The 21761-nt window shown below is 46.3% G+C and overlaps 1 protein-coding gene across 4 annotated transcripts in view; it reads left to right on the forward strand.

The window, feature by feature from the left end:
• The window catches only part of fhod1 (formin homology 2 domain containing 1), a 29271-nt gene extending 9666 nt beyond the window's left edge, over positions 1–19605 (forward strand). The window contains exons 7-26 of one of the 4 annotated variants that reach the window (XM_088333373.1): positions 2055–2166; positions 2910–3148; positions 3794–4077; positions 5360–5479; positions 5538–5579; positions 6308–6337; positions 6446–6493; positions 7249–7400; positions 7465–7635; positions 8491–8675; positions 9578–10231; positions 12416–12571; positions 13415–13597; positions 13653–13772; positions 15374–15535; positions 15611–15801; positions 15953–16145; positions 16223–16373; positions 17905–18066; positions 19260–19605. In XM_088333373.1, the coding sequence (XP_088189499.1) occupies positions 2055–2166; positions 2910–3148; positions 3794–4077; positions 5360–5479; positions 5538–5579; positions 6308–6337; positions 6446–6493; positions 7249–7400; positions 7465–7635; positions 8491–8675; positions 9578–10231; positions 12416–12571; positions 13415–13597; positions 13653–13772; positions 15374–15535; positions 15611–15801; positions 15953–16145; positions 16223–16373; positions 17905–18066; positions 19260–19342 (3438 nt within the window). In that variant the 3' untranslated portion in view covers positions 19343–19605. The remainder of the gene's footprint in view (positions 1–2054; positions 2167–2909; positions 3149–3793; positions 4078–5359; positions 5480–5537; positions 5580–6307; positions 6338–6445; positions 6494–7248; positions 7401–7464; positions 7636–8490; positions 8676–9577; positions 10232–12415; positions 12572–13414; positions 13598–13652; positions 13773–15373; positions 15536–15610; positions 15802–15952; positions 16146–16222; positions 16374–17904; positions 18067–19259) is intronic. The other 3 variants (XM_088333374.1, XM_088333375.1, XM_088333376.1) reach the window with 3 other exon arrangements.
• The last annotated feature ends 2156 nt before the right edge of the window (positions 19606–21761 follow it).

The following is a 21761-nucleotide window of genomic DNA, read 5'->3' on the forward strand; positions in this document are numbered from 1 at the left end:
TACAGGGGGCGCACCGCACTATCGGGCGATCGGACGCTTATTTTGAATATACGACGGACGCAAAACCTTCCGGTGTTTTTCGTATAGATTGACAACGTCGAACACGCGGATAAAACGTTTTTGTTTTTTGTTCGAAAGCGTTCGGCGCTCGATCCACGACGTCGGGGTCAAAATCCTCCTCCTCGGTTTTCGCCGAATCTCCACGAAAAGGTCGGCTTTCTTCACTTTCGGAGTCGACGGTCCCGCCCGAACGGCCACAATCCATTCGGGAAGTTCCTGCGTTACGGTAGTCTTGCCCGTCCTTGCAAAGTCTTGAAAGGCATTGAATTCGGGATTGTAAAAAGAAGGCCTTCGTTGTCTTCAAGCCAATTTGCAAAAGTCTTCCAAACGTCTACACATGAGTAGGACGTAAATCCAATTTCCTACCGTCGATCTTTTTGAAGAATTGTCCGATTGACGGTACGGCGTGACCACCAGAACTATCAAAACGGCGATGCGCTTTCAGTCAGACGCGTGTCTCAAGTCCTCCCCTGAACTCAGGAGAGAGATGTTGACTTCGCACTGTGGGAGAGTGGACATTTAACGACAAGTGGCTGAAATGCATATGCGACGCGACGTATTGCGCGCGAGCAATATTTGTTTTTTTTTGACAATTTGATTTGAAAAGGCATTCCAAAAAGTCTGGATTTGAACTCGCCGTGAAAAATGACAGTTTCGTGAAACGAAAGCAATAACGGTAGCTTTCAAATTGCTAGATACATCCATGAGTGCTTCCGCAAATCACTTGTTGTGACGTGTCCTCTTCTGCTTGTGGGAAACTTGCGCAAAAGCCGCAGGAGACGGCATTAGGACGGACATGTTAACAAAAACGTGGGATTTCACCCCAAAATGTCGAAGGTCTCGACCCATTCTTGGGAGCGGGCACCCGAGCCTTAGGCCACCTGGCTGGTCTCAGTCCACCATTTTACAGGGCGCACCGCACGATAGGGAGCGCCCTACATTTTCAATGAAGACTTCAATGTGGCTCATTTTTCACAGTGAATTTGATTTCACAATTGAGGAAAATTGAATAATGCCAGAGCTTGTCCCAAATCATCAAATACTATATACCACTTTGAACTCCCTCTGAAGATCGTTGAGGCTATTTTCTTTCCATAAAGGAGGTGCGAGCAAAGTTCTTTCCTAAAAATGTCAGCAAATGCTACAAACCAGGATCCTGAACAGAGAAAATTGAACGAGACCACCGTAGCACAGCTCGCTCACCCGATCAAATTGGTCTTTGTGCTTGGGTGGTATGTTAGGGTGTTTCAAGTTTGTTCTGTGGGTTTTCCCTATAAAGTGTCTCAACAGATAATCAAAATGGCATCTGTTTTCTGTAAACTGTGGCCCTCATTTACTGGACTGAAACGCGCTTGTTACTTCACTTATGAACGCTTCACATTTCAGAATTGATTCGCTCTAGAACGGGGGTCAGGAACTTTTCTGATCCAAATTTGAAAGAGCCGTGCCAAAATCCAACAAAACCCGCTCTCCAGATAAAAGCTATAAAATAATAATAGTAATACCAGAGCTGTTGTCTCCCTCCCTCATCTTTTCATTTGACTGCCATTTTTGTCCTCAATAATGTTGCTTCAAAACAAGGTGCAAATAAAGTTCTTCTGTAAAAATGTCAGCAAATACTGCAAACAAGAAGGGTGTTGTTGTCATTAGGGCGCGGTGAGGGAGCAAAAGAGAGACTGGAGCGCACATGATCAAATTCCGCCGAGGGGTTTGCTGGCCTTTCTGGGTGTTTGCAGTGTGTTCGGCGTAAAGTCGATCCGCAGCGAACATACGGGCTTCGATGCGTACTGTAGTCGATGACGTGTCCTATAGAGTGGTGTCGTTTCGCCTTCGCACTTAGCAACGTTGGGTTTTTACCTCCTGACTTTGGAACTCTGTAGAGAAAAGCGCCCGAGCCGTATTTAATCTCCGGGCCGTACGTGGTTCGCGAGCCCGGCTCCAGAAGGACCGCGCCCGTGCTAAATCTTAAAAAGCGCTGTCCCGAATGTTTCCAGTCCCGTCTGCTGATGAAAACGGCCTTCAAGCTCCTGATCGTCTTGGTGGAGTATCAGGACTCCAACAGCCCCTACCTCATCGCTGCCGTCGACGCGGTGGACCGGCGGAGAGGTAGGCGCCCCGCCTCCGTTCTGCACGTCGCTTCGACTCGCTCTGTGTTATTGTATTGTTTTCATATGGAAACTGCAAGAGGGTGCTCTAAGACTGTGTCAACTTCTTTGATGGTTTTGGGTCCTTGGGGTCATACATTGAAGTCGGGGTTCTGAGATAGGAGATGTGACTAGGGTTAGGGTTAGGAACTAGGGTTTGAAGCTGAATGTTGGCCCCCAGGATAGGTTTAGAGCTAGCTTTACAGTTTGCTCTAGGACAGTGTTAACCTCTTTGATGGCTGGAGACTAAGGCTTCAGTTCCTTGGGGTCATCAATTGAAGTCGGGGTTCTGAAATAGGGGATGTGACTCGGGTTACAGCCAGGGTCGGGTGTAGGTTTAGGAACTAGGGTTTTTAGCTGAATCTTGGCTCCCAAGGTTAGGGTTCGATCTAGCGTTACAGTTTGCTCTAGGACTGTGTCAACTTCTTTGACGGTTGGAGACTAAGGTTTCGGTTCCTTGGGGTCATCAATTGAAATCGGGGTTCTGAAATGGGGGATGTGACTAGGGTTGGGGTCGGATGTAGGTTCAGGAACTAGGGTTTTAAGCTGAATCCCAGGATAGGTTTAGATAGAGCTAGCTTTACAGTTTGCAACAGGGTGAGGTGTAGGGCTTAGGTTTGGGGTTTGAAACCGGCCATTTTCCTTGGAAAGCGCTCAGATTTGCCTCTAAGTCCCCTCTCCCCGAAACGGCGGGGACGCGTTCAGGCGCCGTGCCGTGGTCGTACGTGATGGAGGTCCTGCAGGAGAAGACGGGCGCGGACGAGGACCTCCTGGTCCTGGCCGTCACGCTGGTCAACAAGACTCTGGCGGCCCTGCCGGACCAGGATTCCTTTTACGACGTGAGCGACTGCCTGGAGAAGCTGGGGATGGAGGAGGTGGTCCGACGCAAGCTCGCTAGCGCCGCCACTCGGCCCGACCTCAGGGCGCAGTTGACCGCCTACGAGGTGGGCGCCCCCGCTGCCGCCGCCGCCGCCACCGCCTTCAGAGTCATTCACTTGTATGGGAGAGTCCAAATCGCTCTCTCTCACTTTTTTTTTCTCCTTACTCTTTCCTTCTCTCCTTTTCCACGGTTTCCCTTCTCTCTGTCTCTCAATCTTTCTCTTTGTCTTTCTCTTCTCTCTTTCTCCTACCTTTTGTCTCTCATCTTTCGCTCTGCTCTTTTTCTGTCTTCCACTATTACTTCATTCTATTTCTCTCTCTTTTTTCTCTTTCCCGCTCTTAATTTATTTTTCTTTCTCTACTAATCTGTCTTTCCAATATTCTTTTTCTCATTTACTTTTGTCTCCCTTCAGTCCGTCTCTTCTGTCTTTTTCCCTCTTTGTTTCTTTCTCTTCTCTCTCTCTTTCCTCTTACTCTTTCCATCCCTCCTATCCTTGTCTTCACTATTTCTCTCCTTGTTCTCTCTGTCTTGCTGTCTTTATCTCTTGGTTTCTTTCCCTTTTATCTCCTCTTTTCTCTTTCTGCTTTTTCCTCCTGTCTTTTCTTTCTCTTTTCACATTTTCTTTTTTCCCCTCTCTTTAATCTACTTTTTCATTTTTCTTTTTGTTAACGACCTGGATTTTCTCTTCCGCGTTTCGGAACGACTTCAGACGGCGCTCCGTCAGGAAGACGGCGAGGTTTCGGACCCTCCCAAAGAACGGCGCAGGGCGACGGGCGGCGAGGACGGGAGGCGGGGTCGGCCTCCGTCCGATGTGGGCGTGTCCTCGCCCGGCTCCTCCCCCCGGGCGTCGCCCGCCTCCGCCGCCAGCCCCGCCCTTTCCGCCGCCTCCGGCCCCTCGGGCTCTCTTCGGGGCTCTCCGACCCCGCCCCCTTCCGTCTCGACCCCGCCCCCTCCGCACCATGACGAGGACGACGCCGGGACCCCGCCCAGCCCGTGAGTGCCCCGCCTCCTTTGGCCCCGCCTTTTCTGACTCGTCCGATTCTTTTGTCTTCCTTTCGTCCGAAGTTCGAGCGTCCGAATGGGCCCTTGGGTGCCGAGGACGTGTTTTCACGTCTTTGTTTCAAGTTGGAAAAAAAAAAAGCAAAATCTGAGCTGACTTATTTTGTAGATATTGGAACCAAGAGACAAAAGGAATCATCATTTCACCCCGAAATGGACCGCAATTGATCATGATGACCGCTATTGTTAGCAAAGAAGGCGCTAATGCCAGTTGCTCATATTGTGCTCGTTGTAGCCGACGCCCCTTAAAGTGGCAGAGCGTGTCTTGGATCTCAGCTCTTCAATTAGATAGATAGATAGATAGATAGATAGATACTTTATTCATCCCCGAAGGGAAATTCACTTTTCCAGCAGCATCCCTAAGCTGAGAACAATCGAAAATAACTGAGAACAATCGAAAATAACACGGGAGCTGCTGGAGTGGCTGCCATTCGTGACGGCGCCGGAGAAACGATTCAATTTGAATCATGTACAAACAAACAAACAATTGAATCATGTACAAGAAACGATTCAATCTGAATCATGTACAAACAAACAAACAATTGAATCATGTACAACAAACAAACAAAATATTTATGTTTCAATAAGTGGAGTGTTAATAAAATGGGGGGAAAATAATTTCTGATACTGATATAACCAGGTAAAACTAATTTTAAGTTACCTGTCCAAATGAATGTTGTGCCATCTCACCTTTCCCACTCTCTCTGCTCGCTCCTGAAACTTTATCAGGAGATGTCAAAGACTTTCTCTCCTTTTCTCTCACTCTTTTCCTTTTCTCTCCTTTCTCTCACACGCTTCCTTTTTCTATGACTTTTTTTTCTCTCCATTTTTCTTTCTCTCTCTTTTTCTATCTCTTTGTTCTTTGTTCCATCATCTTTTTCTCTGTTTTTCCTTTTCTTTCTATCTGTCTCACTTTCTCTCTCTCTCTCTCTCTCTCTCTTTCTCTTTCTCTTTCTCTTTCTCTTTCTCTCTTTCTCTTTCATTCTGTTTAATCTACCAGTCCGGTCCCTTTGAGATTTTTCCTTTTACTACCGTACGTCCCCCGAGCTCAAAAGAGTTTGACGGCCCCGCAATAATGTATCGAAATGATTTCGGGGGCCGTAGAAAGCATTCCCGCCGGCCCCCGGGCCACAGCTTCACTTTTGTTCCGTCCGGTCTTTTAACCAACGGTGTCCTCCTCCGCCCCCTGGGCCGCCCCCTCGGCCGCGTCCCAAAGAAGTCGCTCCTTCCTCAGCCACCACATTTCCTCTTTGGCTCCGATCAGGAAGTCCAGGATTTTCTCCAAGGCCCCCCAGGACATGCCCACTTGCCCGCAAGACACGCCCACTCCCTCCAGGTACGCCCTGCGAAACACCCGTGGGGTCGCTAATGCTAATGCTAACACCTGTGCACAGGTCGTCGCAGGACCCGCCCGCCGTCGCCAAGACGTCTTTCAAGTAAGTGGTCGGGGTTGGTCCGGGTGCTTGAGAAGGCTTGAATTTTTCAAGGTTTGAAAAGTGCTTCATTTTTGGTTGAAGCGCTTGTAAAGGCTTCGATTGGCCTCCGTGTTTCTCACCAGTCGGTGAAAATGCTTGACTCTCAATATTGTGTTTTTAAAGTTTGAAAAGTGCTTGTAAATGCTTGAAATTGTTGTCATACAGGCTTTCTTGTAAATCTTTGGATTTGAATGATATGAAAAGTGCTTTAATTTTAAGGGAAACGCTTGAAAATGTTGCCATGTTTCTTAGGTGAGGTGTTGGGCTTCAACTAAGGGTTTATTTTATGCTTCCAAAATGGGGTTCAAAACTAAGGTTCTGGTTCTGAAGTGAGGCGAGGGTTTGAAACTAAAGTTTAGGCTCCTTGTTGGGGTATTCGGCCGGTTTTGGGTTTCTCATACAGGGTTGGGGCTAGGGTTACACTCTGAGCTAGGTGAAGGCTTAGAAATTAGGGTTTGAAATGGGATTACGGCTAGGGTTCGCAGCTAGGCTTTGGGCTGCAAGTGAGGCTTTTAAACCCAAATAAGCTTGGGGTCTGAAACTCCGGTTCAGGTTCCTGGATTTCTGGTACTGGAAAAAACAGGAACTCGTCTTGAATTTGAAGCGCTTGAATTTGGTCATGAAAAATGTGTACCCCGGCAACGTACTTTTTCCCGAAAACCCGATTTTTTTTTTTCCTCGCGCAGCGCCGACGACGACGACGGGGACGTTTTCCAGCGGTGAGTAGGACAAAGCGTGGCGTGGTGTCGTTGTTGCCACGGTAACGCGGGAAGACGCGCTAACCCGGGCGTGTTTTTGCGTGGCCCCACGCGGGTCTTTCCCCTTAGCCGGCCCGACGCGGACCCGGAAAATAAGCCCGTCTTCAAGAAGTTCCGGTAAGTCCGTCGGTTGTCGGTCCGGCGCCCTTGGCGTGGCTAATTTAAGCTAACGGGCTAATTGGGCTGCGTTGGACTCGATTGGCTTTGCTTTGGTGTGGGTGTGGTCTCCTTCGTTAACGACAACCGAGTGGCTTGAAACGGGTGATGTGGCCCCTCCCCTTTCCTTAATTATTTGCAGGGGCGGAGCCTGGCAGCAAGCTCTCCTTTTTATTTCTTTGTTTTCATCTTTCCTTTTTTACTTTGATTTCCTTATTCTTTTTTGTCTTCTTTTCACTTTTTTGTTTTTGTCTTTTTTTTCTTTTGATTCTTTTCCTCCATTTTTTATCTGTCCCCATTTTATACATTTTGTCCAACGTTTTCTTTGGGAAGTCATTGACTTGAAAAGCGCTATATAAATGCAGATCATTTCATTTCATTTCATTTAAATTCATTTCATTTCACTTTTTCCTTTTTTTGTTTTGTCTTCAACCATTTCTTTTTTGAAATTTTTTATTCAATTCAATTTCCATTTTTAATTTTTTTTTTTTTTAGTTTTTCATTTTTACCTGTTAAATTTCCCTTTCTGGCTTACTCTTTATCGTTGATGTTTCCTTTTCTCCTATCTTTTTTTCTCTGTTTGAAAATCGGTGCCATTCGATCTCCGGGGTCAGTATCCCCCCTTGCGCTCTGTAGCACTCGTTTTTGGCCGCCGTACGAAACGCGGTGACGTCCGGCGCCCCTTTAACTTCATGGTGTCCCTCCCCCCGCCACAGAGACCACTTCCTGCGCAGTTTGGCGGCCACCCAACGGGAGAAAAAGAGGCGGGGCCCCAACCCAAGCAGTTCCGAGTTTCCCTGCGACGCGGCGGCGCCCTCTGCTGACGGGGAGCCGGGCCGCCACGGAGACGGAGGACTTCCGGCCGACGGTACGTTTCAGGATAAAAGACGGCGGGCCGCGCCTCCTCACGGCCCGCCGCCTCCTCCTTCCAGGTGCGGAGCGAGGGGCGCGGCGAGAGTCGGGCGAGGGATCCGACCCCCGGCCGGCCGGCATCCGACGTCAAGTCAGCGCGCTGTCCAGCGACAGGAAGTTCCTATTGGACATGCTCTTCTCCAAAGCCTCCGCCCCCGAGCGCCAAGACCCGGACTTCCCGCCCGGTGACGGTGAGGCCCCGCCTACTGGCAAAGGAGGCGGTGGTGGGCAATCAAAACCATATATTAGGTCCCTGTTTTGAAGCACTAAACCGGATATTTCGTTTCGTAGTATTTTCCCCGTAGAGACGATGGACGTCTGCACACAGATAAAAAAAATGTATTTTTTTTTTTTTTATCGGTGTTGGGCTTTATCGATCAAAATGTAGCGTTTTACCAAATTGTCCGAATGAGTTATCCGACTCCATTAACCAAACACAACCGACATGCATCCAACAATCGTGCGCGCTCGTTTTTTGAGAGAGAAATGACCAGAAGGATCACACGGGGGAGAATGTTTATTATTCCTAACAGCAGATCTAAGTGTATATCACAAGAGACGAGTTGCCCGGGATCATTTATACATTTCAACAAACAAATCAAAGACACCCCACTATTCCCCCATTGGCTATGTGTCCTCTGCAGCTAATTCTAGCTTTCTCTTATGGGTTATCTTCTCCCCGCACGATGGCGTTTCGGCTGGGTTCCACAATCTCACGCACCGGTGGCGCCCTGATGTCTGACCTTCTGCGTCAGCACTCCCACGCCTCCTGTTATCAGAAATGTCCTAGACAAACAACTGCCATTTATGCATTCCACACAGCCTTCCCTGACCTACTACAATAGATTGAATTAAAGCACAGTCAGTAATTAAATTAAATAAATTAAATTGAATACATGTAACTTGTAGTCAATCGTATAAAATCTTTTACTTTTTACAATAATCTATGTTGTCGTGAGACCGTTTTCGTTTGGCGGGCCGTAGTCCGTAAGCCGTCCGGTACAGGTCCCGACGCGTCTCAGAGGACTCTCTGCGTACGTTGCCAGGTCTGGGCGATGGCGGCCGCGAGGGTCCGCGGAGGGTCCGCGTCCTGGAACGCCTTTCCAGCCTGCAGGCGCGATCCCAGGAGACGGCGGTTTTGAGCGAGGACGGCGCCTCCCGCAGGGCGGAGTTGGAAGGGCTGGAAGGCTCCGCCCGGTTAGCGCTCACCAAACTGGCCCAACGGCAGCAGGTCAGCAGAAGTACCGGATTTTTACTTTTTCTGTCGTCGTATTTCGGTATACTCTTTTTGTATTATGGTACGAGCGTCGTGGTCATTTTTTCATAATTCTGTAGTATTTTTCTATTGTTACTGTAGTTGTATTTTATTTGTTTTTTAGTATCTCTGCAGTCGTTTTCTTGTATTTTCACGCTGGTATTTTTGTAGTATTTCTATTGAAGAATGTTGGAGTAAATCTTTTTCCCTTTTTTTTTCTTTGTAGTATTTACTGTTGTATACCTGTTGTACTTCAGTGATCTTACAGTAGCTGTATTTTTGTAGCATTTCTGTCACATTTCTATTGTGGTATTTTTGTATTATGGTATTACTAAAGTGTTATTTTTGAGTTTGACTCTGTAATTTCTTTTACAGTATGTCCTCATATTTTTGTAGTATAGAATAACTGTCGTGGTATTTTTCTAGTATTTCTGCCATCGTTTTCTTCTCGTATTTCCACACTGGTATTTTTGTAGTATTTCTATTGTAGAACGTGGGAGTAAATCTGCAGTATCTTTGTAGTATTACTGTTGTATACCCGTTGTACTTTGGTAATATTACAGTAGCTGTATTTTTGTAGTATTTCTGTTGTGGTATTTTTGTATCATGGTATTACTGAAGTGTTATTTTTGAGATTGACTCATGAATATTTTTTGTAGTATTGTATAACTGTAGTGGAATTTTTGTAGTATTTTGTAGTACGTACAGCGGTTAGCATATTAGCGTGAAACCTCCAGGACAAGAACATTTCACATGTTTTTGCCGTTTTTTTTTTTTTTTTTTAATCGGCATCGGTGTGAGTATGCCCCCTGCTGGTGGGCAAGGTGGCTTCTGTGGGCGTGGCTAACAAAGACGTCATCTTTTTTTCGTGCGTTCAGAAGCAGCAGGCGCGGCGGCAAAACAGCGTCGAGCCGGAAAGCCCCTCCCACCGCTCGGACAGCGTCCCCACGGGGCCCCTGGAGCCGGGGGGACCGGGCGACGCCTGGGACCACCTTCAGCCCGCCGCCTCCAGCTTGCGCATCAAAGACCTGGACTTTTCCGACCTCTTGGACGAGGAGGACGTGGACGTCCTGGACATGGACGCGGCTGACTCCGCCTCTTCCTGTTTTTCGGGCGTTCCACCGCCGCCGGGCAGGGCCGGCGTCCCGCCTCCACCCCCTCTGCCCGGCGCCCTAGCCCCGCCGCCTCCGCCCCCCCTTCCCGGCGCCTTAGCCCCGCCTCCTCCTCCGCCTTTGCCCCCCGCTCTAGCGCCGCCACCGCCGCCTCCTGCTCCTCTGCCCGGCGTGCCGGGCGCTCCCCCGCCTCCCCCGCCCCTCCTCGGCGCCCCGGGCCCGCCCCCCTCCGCCACGCCCGGCACCAGAAAGAAGAAGACGGTGAAGTTGTTCTGGCGCGAACTGAAGGCGAGCGAGGGTCCGGTCAAATGCCGTTTCGGGCGTGGCACCTTGTGGGCCTCAATGGACAAAGTGCAGGTGGACACGTCCAAGTTGGAGCATCTCTTTGAGTCCAAGGCCAAGGAGATGCCTATCGCCAAGGTACGTCGTCCTCCAAGACGTCCGGTCGCAGAAAACGGATGATTTGTCGACGCTGTAGCGACGTCTCGTGTATTTATTTTCAAAACAAACATCAAAATCATCAAATAAGTCAAAAAGAAAGGGAGAAAGTAAGAGTAAGAGAAGAAAGGGAGGAAAGAAATCGGACTCGGGCTTGGGGGCCGTGTGAAAATCTTGGGGATTCGAGTAACGGTTTCAATGTGGCCTAATGTAACGGAGTAAGAATACGGTTTCTTCTTCACAAATTGACTCAAGTGAAAGTCAAAAGTCAAGTCATTTAGAAAATACTTCTAGATGTATAAGATATCCCAAAACGTTCAATAAATTTCAATTTCTTATTACAAAAAAAAATATTTCAGAAAACTAAAAGGGAAAAAGTGGCAGGTAGAGGCATGTACAAATAAAAAAAAATACAAAACACTAAAAGAAATTTTTGGGGACCAAATATCCAGAAAAATCGAAAAACAAAGTCATCTGGGGATTAATAATTCAAATGCAATAAGAAACATTTTTAAATGTTTTTTCTTCCAAAAAAAAGAACAAATTCCAAAATATTCGAAGGAACGATACAAAATCACCTTCACAATAATCATAAGATGTGGAAAAAATACCAGGGGGGAATGGAGAAAACCAAAAGGACGACATGAAAAAATATATTTTGACATTTTGAAAAGGTATTCAGAAAACTAAGACACAAACAAAAAAATCCTCCCCACGGTTTTTATTTCTTGTGTGTTTAAAAAAAAAGTACAATTAAAGTAAGGTAATAAATATATATACATCTATATACAGTATATTTTTACTCTATAATATTTATTCTTGTTATTTCATTTATTTATGATGCATTACTTATTATTTGATGTTCATAATTATGAATTCTTCCGTAGATTTTTTTCAGGAAAAAAAATTTTTTGAGGTCATCAGAATCAAACTTTTCTAAGAACGACGACCCAAAAATTCAAAAGGACATATTCATTCGAAACTTTTCTTAAAAAAAAATCTAGAAAAAGTGCGAAGAAAAAAATCCAAAATAAAAATCTCTTGAAAGAAACCAAAAATTCAAAGTATTCTTGAGAGGTAGAACGGTCTGATATCTGTACCTTATCGATACTTTCCAAATGTAATATCGTAGTTTCATCCGATAACACACCAGTTTGCTAATATATGTTCCAATCTAAGGGAATATGTTTGATTTTTCTATCAAATCATTGGATTTTGGGTCTCTTTTGAGTCCTTTTCGCTTATTTTGGGAGCATTTATGAGTTGTCGTTTTTTTCCATTGGGTCTTTTTGTGGTCAGCTCTTTCTGGGTCATTTTTCGATTTTGTTGGGCTTTTGAGTGGGTTGTCACTTTTGGGCTCCTTTGTCATTTTTTTTCTTTGGGTTTTACGCTCGCGATCGTTTTTGGGTCATTTTTCCATCATTTTTGCATTGCATTTTGCCTCTTTTTAGGTCATTTCTCAGTTGGGTTAGGATCATTTGTTGTTTTTAGGGGGGGTGTTATTTGTCATTTGGGTCGTTTTTCTCTCGGTCTTTCCTTATTCATTTTTGTTTTTTGAGCTGTTTTTCGATCACTATTGTTTTAGGGGTTGTTAGTGGGCTGTTTTTGTTTTGTCTTTTGGGGGTCATCCTTTTGGGTCTTTTTTTTTCATTTTTTTTCTCTGGGTCTTTTTTGAATCTGTTTCGTGGTCGTTTTGGGGTCTTTTTTTTAATATCTTTTGAGTCTTTTTTGGTTTAATATTTTTTTGAGATTTTCGGATCTCTTTCGATCGTTTTTTGGGGTCGTTTTTCAGTCGTATTTTTGTCAGTTTTGATTTTTTTCTTTTGGTCTTTTTTGAATCCGTTTGGTGGTCGTCTTTTTTATCTCTTTTGGGTCATAATTAGTTCATTATTTTTGGACGTTTTCGTATAGTTTTTTGAGGGTCGTTTTTCGGTCGTATTTTTGTCCGTTTTTAGGTTGGCCGGTTTTCATTTTTTTCTTTGGGTCTTTTTCAAATTTGTTTGGTGGTCGATTTTGGGTCGCTTTTCGGGTCCTTTTTCTCACGCCGGTTATAGATAAGGAGGCGAAACGTCAGGTCCGTGCAGGCCTTTGAGACTTTTTGCGATGAGGGGCCGGCCAAACGGCTCACGGAGCCATTTTATTTCTTTTTCTCACGTGTCCCTCCAGAAAGCCACGGAGGTGAAAAAGTCCGAGCTTTTGGTTCTGGACTCCAAGAGGAGCAACGCCATCAACATCGGCATGACGGTTTTGCCGGCCGTGCACGTCATCAAGGGCGCCATCCTCACCTTCGATGACTTTGCCATCAGCAAGGAGGGCATCGAGGTGGGCGCCACAAATCTTCCGCTCCCTGCCAGCAGAGGGAGACATTTCTCAACAAGAGATTTGCCTTTAGGTGGTAGGGGCACTGTTTCCTGTGGTGTGTCTCAGGCAGGTACAGCAAAAATAGTCTAGTTTGGAAACTACAGGGACCAAAAAAAGAGCTTTTTTTTTTTTTTTTTTTTTCTCGACGCTTCCCGTTGTCCTACTGCTACTCTCTTGTTTAAAACCCAGAACAAATCTTTTCTTGTATACTTTTTTCCTTTTATAGGGAAAGGCCAGAAGAGCAAAATCTAGTTTTTTTTTATTCCTTGTGCTTTTCAGCACTAGTTTACAGGTTTACCACACTGGGCAGTGACATCTAGTGGTCAAATAGGACTCACTTTATGGAAAGTAGAAAAAAAATACAGGAGAAAGAGACTGGATTGGCAGATACGAAGAATCCCATCTGTAATTCTTTCCCTTTTTTTTTCCTTATACCTGTACTTTTTTTCTTTTACCCTGTTCTCCCTTTCTTTTTTCCTTTCCCTTTCTTCTTTTATTGATCTTTTTTTTCCCCTCCTTAAAGACCGGGCCAAAAACGAATGAGAAAAATGTTGCGTTTGGGTTACTTTGAGTCTCTGTAGTTCGTATCCTATCTTGTGCTCTTTAGCACTCGTTTTCAATGGCACCAGCCTAAAACCACGGACTGGTTCTGTAGATGTATCGTGGGTCATTGTGACGTTCTGGGGAACAAACAAACGTAGCTCTCGCCTTGGAAAAGGTCGCTGACCCCTGCGCTCCACGATACAGTGACATCTAGTGACGGAATATGACACTCCGTTCCGTTTTCTCTTTCCGTTTGAGCAGAAGATCCTGACCATGACGCCGACGGAGGAGGAGAAGCTCAAGATCCAGGAGGCCCAGCTGGCCCATCCCGACGTGCCCCTGGGGCCGGCCGAGAACTTCCTGTCCTGCCTGGCCTCCGTGAGCGCCTTGACCCCCCGTCTGCAGCTCTGGTCCTTCAAGCTTAACTACGAAGCCCTGGAGAAGGTCGGGAACCTCGGGCTCCGGGTCCCGACGCCGTGCTGACGCTTTGCCGTTTCAGGAGATCGCCGAGCCGCTCTTCGACCTGAAACTGGCCATGGAGCAACTGGCCGCCAACCGCACCTTCAGGAGGATTCTAGCCACGCTCTTGGCTGTGGGAAACTTCCTCAACGGTTCTCAGGTGGGCCACCTACCCGATTTGACCCGGCCGGCGACGCCGACGCTAAACCCTTTCCGGTTTCCGAGGTGACGACGGAACGTCGAAAGGAAACGTCGGGGTACACCCCCGACGACCGACAACCCCCCCCCAAAAAAATAAATAAATATAAAACCGTGACAAAAATGAACGACAAGAAAAGAAACGCGATTCTTTTAAAAACGGACTAAACGACAAACGAGAACAAAAACGATAAGAAAAATCAACAAAGGTACTGAAAAGAGCAAATCAAGTAAGCGGACCCGCTGCAGTGGGTGTCTCCCCGCGCATCAGACACCTCAATGCAGAAAATAGAACCACAAAGACACTTGCGTGTATTGAACACCAGGCGGCGTACGAGACATGGAAAAGTCCAATGAGGTGACTCTCATCACAGCAAGCGGGTGAGGAAACGGGCGTTCATACGACAGGTAGAGCTGAGGACCTGGAGGAATCCCCAAAATCTTGAATTTGGCCATAAGTTGCTCAAAAATAATGTCCAAAATGATACAAACAGGGTTGGGTAGGGTTACTTGAACTGGATTACTTTCAATGACTTTTAGATGACTCCAATAGCAAATATGCTCATAAGTCAAGTCAAATTTATTTATATAGCCCTTAATCACAAAAAATGTCTCAAAGGACTGCACAGGATTACAGTTACAAAATTACACAATTACCTGATCTTAAACCATAAAAGACAAAAGAAACTAAATATGAATAAAATGACTCCATTTTGTGCAGGCTTGGGGAGTAACGGAACACATAGAACGGCATAAAGGATGTTGGCAAGCTGTTTGGATTTATTTTCCTTTTTTTTCCCCGTCGCATTTGATGTTCGTTTTGCCGGAGATCAAAGAGATCAAAGCCAGGAGAGAAGGCTTACCGCGTGTTGTGAGTCATCGTTTGATTCCTATTTCGTTTCTTTTGTCGCTTTATGAGCATATTTGGTATTGGAGTCATCCAAAAGTCATTGAAAGTAATCCAGTTAAAGTAACCCTACCCAACCCTGGATATAAAGACCCCAATGCCCCACAAAGACGAGGCATTGTTGTCCCCGAATGGCTGATTTGAATTCACACTGTAAAAACATTGACGTCAGGATTGGCTAATCGATGCCTCAATCATCGTCTGAACCGCTCTCTACTGTCCGATGACGATTACGGCCAAGGTTAGGCTCATGAAAAAAACGTGAAAAAAAAAGCCCGCAGTTGCCGTCGATGGAAATCTTCCGAGTCTGTTTACTCGTAAAAGGGAATGACGGGGCCGTAGCGACGGATTAGCGCCAGTATCGTCAAACCGTGCAGAAACGCTTAAGACGTGTGTTTTGGAGTCAATATTTTGCCCGGCCGGATTCACCGGACCATTGCCGAAACAAGCGAACCGGAATTCCGACCATCGGCTATCGGGCGGCTATCGGGCGGCTATCGGAGAGCGCTCCTGGGAAGCTGTCCCGTTTGGAGAGTTTTATGTGACGTGTTTTGTGACCGCTGACGTCGTATTTTCTTCCCGACGGTCCGCCGTGAAGGGGTTAAAGTGTTTTTCTGGGTTCCAAGTCCGACGGGCCCCCTCTTCTGCGTCCTCAGGCGGCAGGCTTCGAGCTGTCCTATCTGGAGAAGGTGGCAGAGGTGAAGGACACGGTCCGCCGCCAGTCACTGCTCCACCACACTTGCAACCTGGTCCTGGAAAACGACCCGCAGACTTCCGACCTCTATTCCGAGATCCCCGCCGTCACCCGATCCGCCAAGGTGGGTCCCGTTTGTCGGAGCGTCGTCCGCCACGTTTCCCTTGGTTTTTCTCGATCGGTGTCTCCGTCCGCCCAGGTGGACTTCGACTTGGTGTCTGAAAACCTGGTCCAGCTGGAGAAACGCTGCAAAGCGTCCTGGGAAAACCTGAAGGTGGTCTCTAAGCACGAGACCAAAAGCACACTGAAGAACAAGATGGCCGACTTCCTGAAGGACTGCACGCGGCGCGTGGTCATCCTCAAGGTCGTGCATCGGAGGGTCGTCAACAGGTAAAAACACGGGTTTCTTGCGTCCTCTTCTCGGGCCGGAAACCCAAAAAAAAACAGTTTTTGGTGCCCTCGCCCCCGTGCCACCAAAAGCCCCGGTTTCCGGAGTGCTCTTCGGGCTCCCTGAAAACTGAAGTCCGGTTTTGGGGTCCAGGTTCCACTCGTTCCTGCTGTTCCTGGGCCAGCCGACGGCGTCCGTCCGAGACACCAAAGTGACCGCGTTCTGCCGCGTGATCAGCGAGTTTGCGCTGGAGTACCGCACCACCCGAGAGAGGGCGCTCTCTCTCAAAAGAAAGCGAGAGAAGCACCGCGAGAGGAACAAGACGCGAGGGATGCTGATCACCGAGGTAGGCGGGGCCGACTCCGCCCCCGACTCCGCCCGCCGCGGCGTCTTCGCTTCGAACCTTTCTGCCTTTTGACGCAGACGGAGAAATTTTCGGGGGCGGTGCCTCGTTCCCAAAGCCCCGTTTCTTCGGGCTTGGAGGCGGAGCTCGGGCGGGAGGCGGAGCATCAGAGCATGACCCGGATCTTGACCGAGGAGCAGCCCATCCCGAGACGCTCGCGGACGACTCGAAGTAAGAATATTGTTTTTATTTCATTTTTTTCAAAAGAGCCGACGGTGACTGGTGGTGGGGTTAAGCCTCGCCTACTGCCTCCGGCGCCCCCGGCCCTTGCCTCTGAAGGGTCCAATAGAAGGTCCAAGGAAATCTTAGAGGAAGTAGACATCTTTGCTGGACATCTTGTTTCCTTTTTCCCCTTTCTTTTACAATTCTTACTTTTTTTTTCACTTTTTCATTTTGAGGCCTAAAACACAAAACCCAAGACCACCTCCACTAATAAACATCTAAAAAAACAACCAAAAATGTACAAAAAAAGGAAAAAAAACCTGACTTAAAAACGACCAAAATAATGACCCCCAAAACGACCAATTGAAGAGCAAACTAAACCTACGTCACTGCCAAAAATGACCAATAAAAGGCTGAACCAGACCAAAGAAACACCAGGAATGACCAAAAATTGACCGTTAAAATAACCCCTATTAATTACCAAGCAGGATCTGAAAAAAAAACCACCAGGAATGACCAAAAACACATAAAACCACAAATAAAACACCACCAAAAATTAAACACCAAGATCGACTGAAAAAACGGACCAATAAACGTCTAAAAAGATGACAAAAAATGCCTGAAAAAAAACAATAAACGAAAAAAATGGCCTGAAAAACACAAGGAATGTCCAGCAAGCAAACAATCATTAATGAATACCGATATAATACCAAACACAATCTTAAACACAACCGGAAAAAAACACCAGGAACGACCGAAAACAGGTCAAAGCACACACAAAAACCCCACCAAAAATAGAACCCCAAAATCGACCGAATAATAAACGTCTAAAAAGATGACAAAAATGCCTGGAAAAAAAACAAAATAGAAATGACCCGAAAAACACCCAAAAATGACCATTAAAAAAAACGGCAATTAAATACCAAACACAACTGAAAAAAACCACCAGGATCGACCAAAGGCACGTCAAAGCACAGACAAAAAAAACACCCAAAATTAAACACCAAGATCGACTGAAAAAAGCAACAGAAAAAATGAACCAATAAACGTCTGAAAAGATGACAAAAAATGCCTGGGGAAAAAAAACGAAAAAAATGGCCTGAAAAACACAAGGAATGACCCCCCCAAAAAAATAAATAACCTGTAAAAACATCAAACCCCAGACCAAAGAAACCACCGTGGGGTAAAAACAAGCACAAAATAGTCATAAAAATCACCAATTTCACCCTAAACACGTCTGAAAAGACCCACCAAGAATGACTGAAAACACAAACAAAAAACGACCAAGGTCAAGTGCAAAAAGTCATCAAAACAAACCATCGACATAAGGCCGAATCCCCATGCAAACAACTTTATCAAGGACAATAAAGATCCGGGTAGGGGGCGACGTTTCCACTTTTTCGGCCACAGATCAAGTCTTCCATTTCATCCACCTAACGTGGTAACGGAGTTCTTGGATTTGAACAGGGGGGGGCGCTCCGCAGTATCTTGTGTCCCGACCGTGACCGAGTCCTAACCGTTTGTCCCGCGCTGCGTTCAGGTGCGTCGGGGCGTCCCAGTTTGCCGGCCACCACGACGGCGGCGGCGACGCAGGACGAGGACGACATGATGGAACGTCTGGTGCGTTCGGTGACCCGCGTCCCCTCGGCCAGGACGGCCGGTCCCAAGAACCGAAAGCGCTCCCGTCTCGACAGGAAGTCCAGTAAGAGGGCCGACGTTTCGGGTCCGCGTCCGGGGTTTTGTTTTGGCTGGGCTTTCCGCTCCTGTTGTGACCACAAGGGCTCAGCCGGCGGCGGCGTTCCGGACGTTCTTTGTTTTGTTTGACGACAAGTCTGTCCCCGCCGGCCGGTGCGATAAACGCGAAGACGCGTTCGGGCTCCGACGGAGACGCGCCGTCTTTTGACTTCCTTTGCCCTCGAAAAACAAAAAAGTACCGAGAAGGACTGAAAAACGTCCCCAAAAACACCCAGGGTAATCGAAAAACGAACGTCATCCAAAGGACTGAAAAACGAGCGAAACCAGAACCCGAAATGTCAACGAAATCACCTGACTTGAGCAGAATAAACACACAAAAAAACCTCGAGTGACACAAATCATCTTTGTCCAAATAAAAGCAAATTCTTGCTCCTTTTTTAACACACGGCAAGACGATTTCTTAAAACGTTTTTATATGTTGTGGTGGCAGCATGGCGGCGCAGTGGTTAGCGCGTGTGTGGCACCGTTCTGAGGTCATGGGTTTGAATCCCCCTGTGTGGAGTTTACATGTTCTCCCCGTGCTTGCGTGGGTTGCATGTCAGGTGAATTGGCCAATCCAAATTGTCCCTAGGTGTGAATGAGCGAGTGACTTGTCTGTCCCTGTGTGCCCTGAGACTGGCTGGCAAGCAGTTGAGGCTGTCCCCTGCCCACTGACCAGAGATAGCTGGGATGGGCTCCGGCACCCCCGCGACCCTACTGAGGATAAGTGGTGCGGATAATGGATGGAAATTTAATAATAAAGGCTTGAGGGCAGCACGACGGCGCATTGGTTAGCGCGTGTGCGGCACTGTTCTGAGGTTTATGAGATGGAACCTCCTGTGTGGAGTTTGCATGTTCTCCCTGTGTTTGCGTGGGTTTCCTCGGGCACTCCGCTTTCCTCCCACATTCCAAAAACATGCATGTTAGGTCCAGAATGTCCCTAGGTGGGATTGAGCGAGCGAATTGTCTGTCCCTGTGTGCCCTCTGATTGGCTGGCAAGCAGTTGAGGGTGCCCCCTGCCCACTGCCGGAAGATAGCTGGGATGGGCTCCAGCACCCCCGCGACCCTACTGAGGATACGCGGTGTAGATAATGGATGGATGGTGTGGTGTTACATTTTACACGTGATTGAGACCGTTTGTTTTTTGTTTGTTTTTTTTAGTGAGAAGAACCCTAAAAAGCGGCATCAGCGCGGACACGGCCCAAGCTTTGGGACTCCACCAAAGCGTCCATGATGACGTCTGACCACCTTTTCTCCGGTTTTAGCAGCCGACAGACAGAAACGATACTTCCGTTCAGTGGAGAAAAGGTCCTTTTGAGCCTCCCGGGCCACCGTCCTCCAAACGATTTCCATTTTTCCTTCCTCCTCACTTTGCACTGGCGACCACGTGGATGTTTTTTGTTTCACTTTGCACCCTTTTACAACTTTGAAGACACTTTGGTGTGGATTTCAAGATACTCTCCACTCGGAATGTGCTCACCGCTTTAATAAATGCTTCTGGAATTTGTTTGTGTCTCGCATCCTCAAAGGTTTCTCCTCTGCGAATTGATCGAAAACAATTGGCACTCGTATTTCTCATTGCAAAATATCAATACCTTTCAAACTACAAAAATACATCAGACCTAATTCTACCCTCAACCTCCTAACCCCAACTTCAACTTCTAACCCCAAGCTCTCGCTTTGGACTCTAAACCTAATTCCTAAGCCAAACTCCTTACACTTAACTCTTCAAGATAACTCCTTTCAACCCTAATTTCTAACTTTGAATGAATGAATGAAAAATAATACCTGAACAAAAACAATAACTCGACAACAAAATAATGTTACATAACTTGTTCGAAAAGGGCTAGTTAGAAGCGGATGCTTCTATTCCCTACCCTTTCATCGTCCCTATGACATACACCAATGATGATAACAACAATAGTGATAATATTACTAATAACAGTTATGATATAACAATAACAACAGTAAGACAAAGTTAACCGTAGTCCTAGACGCACTATTCCCAATCTCTCGTACCCCATTTTCTTCATCTCTGTATTCCGCCACGTGAATAGTTGGACATTGTTTGATCTGGTCTTGTCAATTGTTCCAAAGTTTGACTCCGCACACAGACACACTCATGCTTTTCCTGGTGGTTCTCACCTTTGGGATTTTATAATTTACCACAGCCCCTTAAGTTATCATTTCCCTCTTTCTGGATGAATAATTCATGGGTGTTTTCTGGCACTATTTTTGTTGACCTTAAATAGCATGTGCAGTAAAAAATTTGACTTAATCCTTTCACTTTAACTCCTAAATTGAACCGCACACCCAAGAGCCCAACTCTTAACCCGAACTCTCTACCCTAAACACAATCGCTAACTTTCTTCTTCTTATATTGTACAAAACAAAAAGAATGATCGTTTTTCTCTTAGTTCAAAATGTCAATTCTGTTCAAATGAAAATTGCTGTACAAAATAAAGCCCAAAATATTGTTTTCTTTTAGCAGAAAAAGCTCATTTTCTTCAAAATAAAAAATATTTTGGTTTGTTCTGTTCATAAAAACATGTGGATCATATTGCACAAAGTGGGTTTATTTTAAAACGGCAGAATTGTTTTTTTCATAATGGCCAAAAAGGGTCGTTTGGTGAAAAAATATATATATATTGCGCCATCTGTACAAAACAAAACCCAAAATGAGTTCGTTTTATTTTTTTTTCTTTAAAAGAAAAAAAAAATTGAACATTACAAAATCATGTACGAAAAATGTGTGTGAAATAAACAAAGATAACGTTTGTTGTGTGGGGCAGCACGGCGGCGCAGTGGTTAGCGCATGTCCGGCACAGTTCTGAGGTCGTGGGAACCTCCAGCGTGGGTTCAAATCCAGCTCCCGGCCTTACTGTGCGGAGTTTGTATGTTCTCCCCGTGCTTGCGTGGGTTTCCTCCGGGCGCTCCGGTTTCCTCCCACATTCCAAAAACATGCATTTCAGGTGAATTGGCTGGTCCAAATTGTCCCTAGGTGCGAATGAGCGAGTGAGTTGTCTGTCCCCGTGTGGCCTGCGATTGGCTGGCAACCAGTTCAGGGTGTCCCCCGCCCACTGCCCGATGATTGCTGGGATGGGCTCCGGCACCCCCGCGACCCTACTGAGGATAAGCAGTGTAGCTAATGAGATGAGATGAGATGAACGTTTGTTGTGTACAAAAATGAACCAATTACCACCGTCTAGTGTCGGTTCATGTCAATTTCTTTCAAATTAAAATGAATTCGTTTGGTGAGTCAAATTTCACGGAAGTAAACGCAAAGGTCCTTTTTCTAAAAGACAAAAACTGACACTTTCTTAAAAGAAACTCAAAAGAAAAACAATTGCTGAAGTTGTAAAAATACAACTAAAGAAATGATGGAATGCCCAAAATATCTACTGCAGAAATACTATGGAAAGAAATGACGGAAATTCCACCATAGAGATGCATCACAAATACGACAGAAATACCCCTAAAATACAACCACAATAATCATGTCATGCCAAAATAGCTCATCTCATTAGCTGCACCGCTTATCCTCAGTATCTACTACAGAAATACTAGGATAGAAACAGTCCAGAAATACCCCCAAGATATAACTCCAGTCCTACTGGAAAATGTAGCGCTCAAAACAGGGACTCCGTGTGCTCTAAGAGTGAG

The sequence above is a fragment of the Urocampus carinirostris genome, chromosome 4, assembly GCF_059441175.1.
Source record: "Urocampus carinirostris isolate Australia breed hairy pipefish chromosome 4, RoL_Ucar_1.0, whole genome shotgun sequence".
Lineage (NCBI taxonomy): Eukaryota > Metazoa > Chordata > Actinopteri > Syngnathiformes > Syngnathidae > Urocampus > Urocampus carinirostris.